The 2,211-nt window shown below is 38.2% G+C and overlaps 1 protein-coding gene across 1 annotated transcript; it reads left to right on the top strand.

The window, feature by feature from the left end:
- The first annotated feature begins 711 nt into the window (after positions 1-711).
- Positions 712-1,494, top strand: LOC129256131 (endoplasmic reticulum aminopeptidase 2-like). The gene has a single exon (XM_054894408.2). It carries the CDS (start codon positions 712-714, stop codon positions 1,492-1,494), a length of 783 nt encoding a protein of 260 aa, XP_054750383.1.
- The last annotated feature ends 717 nt before the right edge of the window (positions 1,495-2,211 follow it).

Below are 2,211 nucleotides of genomic sequence, written 5' to 3'. Positions count from 1 at the left end.
AGATATGACTAACTTGTCCAGGTGTTGAGAAATGGGCCCCTGGCAGACTGGCACAATCCGATGATATACCCATTCACACTGTGGTATGGGGATTTTTATGACACTGGTTTGAGAACAATACACTGTAGTTTGTTGTAGGATACAGTGATGTGACTTTATCCCTGGATAGAGTATCAGGGGTCAGAGCATTCACACTGAAGGCAACACCGGACTGTAGCATTGTTTGAGGCCATTTTGGAGACTGTATCAGAGTACTCTGATGTACTCTTCTCAACGGCCTCAAACAATGCTACAGCCTAGTACATCAATCCTTTTTCTGAGAATGCCTATTTAAAAACCAATTTGTGATTGGTAAAACTACATGTACATACTTTTCAAGCAAAGGAACAATTGTGAATACTTTTTAACAAAGGTTGTTCTGTACAACATATGAGCTTGCCAGGTGGGATTGCTAGACATTGCAACATATAATGCAAACTGTATTTTAATATATACAGTAAAACAGCAAATTGAATGGATGTAGATTACTATGAAAATAATGCAGGGGTAAAAACCTATTTGGCCAGTTCAAGATAAATAATTTAGGCCTACAGGTATGCAGCTTGCATTCTTTCACTTCAAATCTTTAGGTCAGGGTTAGCTTGATTTTGTTCTAATTTTATTTGTTCTTTTTTGTCTATTCTCAGGTTGAGTGCGTGGCAAGCATTTACAATGACGTCGTACAGACAGCTGCAGAGTGATGATGTCAGTGATCAGTTTGATCTGGATTCCCAGCCAGATGCATTCAAACCTCGAGGAGAAGTGGAGGTACAGATTGAGCCAACTAAAGCCCGGACTAAATCACGGGTCCGTCTCCCAAACACAAGCTGTACAAAGAATAAAGTGATCATTGTTTTAGTTATCATGCTCTTGATACTGGTTCTTGTTGCATCTCTTACTATCTATGAACTGGATAAACATGGTGTTCAGTGCCACAATGAAGCACAGGAAAACAAAGCAACAACTAATCCAACAACAGAGCCACCTACTACAGCATCAACATCTACGACGACTAAAGTAGCAACACCAGCTACCACGCAAGCAGTTGCGACAAATGGAGAAACTTTTCCTTGGACTAACATCCGATTACCCTCATCTGCTATTCCCTTTGAATATGCCATATTCTTACATCCTAACCTTTCAAGCTTCGAAGTACAGGGCAATGTTTCCATACACTTCAACGCAAAAGAAGAGGTATCTTTCATTATTCTTCATGCGAAAGACATGGATATCCTTAAACCAGAATCCATAGAGTTAGTTGATCATCTTGAGCCAAGTGTAGATGTTGAAAAGCTGCTCATCAACAAGAAACATGATCAGATATCTATTGAATTTGAGAAACCTATAGGAAAAGATGTGCACTGTATCTTGACGTTGGAATTCAACTACACCTTAGCTGAGGGATTGGATGGATTCTACAGGAGTTCCTATAAAAAGAATGGACAATCAGTGTAAGTATGGAATCTAATTAAATCTAAATTTGGTCTTGATGAATGGGGATCTGAATTTTTCTTTGACCAATTTCATTATAGAATATGATTAACCCTTCAGGTAGGGCGGGCCCAAATATGGCCCATTCGCATCCTACTCGCTCAGACGGCAGGCCCATATGTGGCCTACAAAAAGAAATTATTTTTAGTGTAATATTTACCTTTTATTTCGAAGTGATTCGAGCTAGAAAAGGGCTGGAATTCTTCCGCAGATGACCATATAACATTATTGTGCAAAAAAATCACATGCTTCCCATTTGAAAATTCTGAGAAAAACCTCTTTTTCCAAAATCGGTGACTAAGTTCTGTGTGTATTTTTCTTGTCGAAACTTGTGCACAGGTATGCACATGTACGGTTTAAAAGCGGACAAGCTAGTATCCCATAATCCTTTGCGTGTATCATGACAACACAACGCCAATATTTCTTGCACCACCATCAACTATAATATCCCAACGATCGGTTTCAACGTTATTTTGTACGTTTTGTGCTATTCTGAATTCGTAGTTTTGCTTTTATAGTACGATTGCACAGAAATTTCTTTTTGTTTTGAACCTACAAGCAAAAGGAATTTTGATGTGAGAAATAGGAAAAGATTAGCAAATAAACCATACTACTATGCCTTTCAAATTTTTAATAAAATTTACAAATCAAGGGGGGGGGGCACTCAAATTATATTTTTAT

Source organism: Lytechinus pictus, chromosome 3 (genome assembly GCF_037042905.1).
Source record: "Lytechinus pictus isolate F3 Inbred chromosome 3, Lp3.0, whole genome shotgun sequence".
Taxonomy (NCBI): domain Eukaryota; kingdom Metazoa; phylum Echinodermata; class Echinoidea; order Temnopleuroida; family Toxopneustidae; genus Lytechinus; species Lytechinus pictus.
This window is presented reverse-complemented; position numbering and strand designations above follow the sequence as displayed.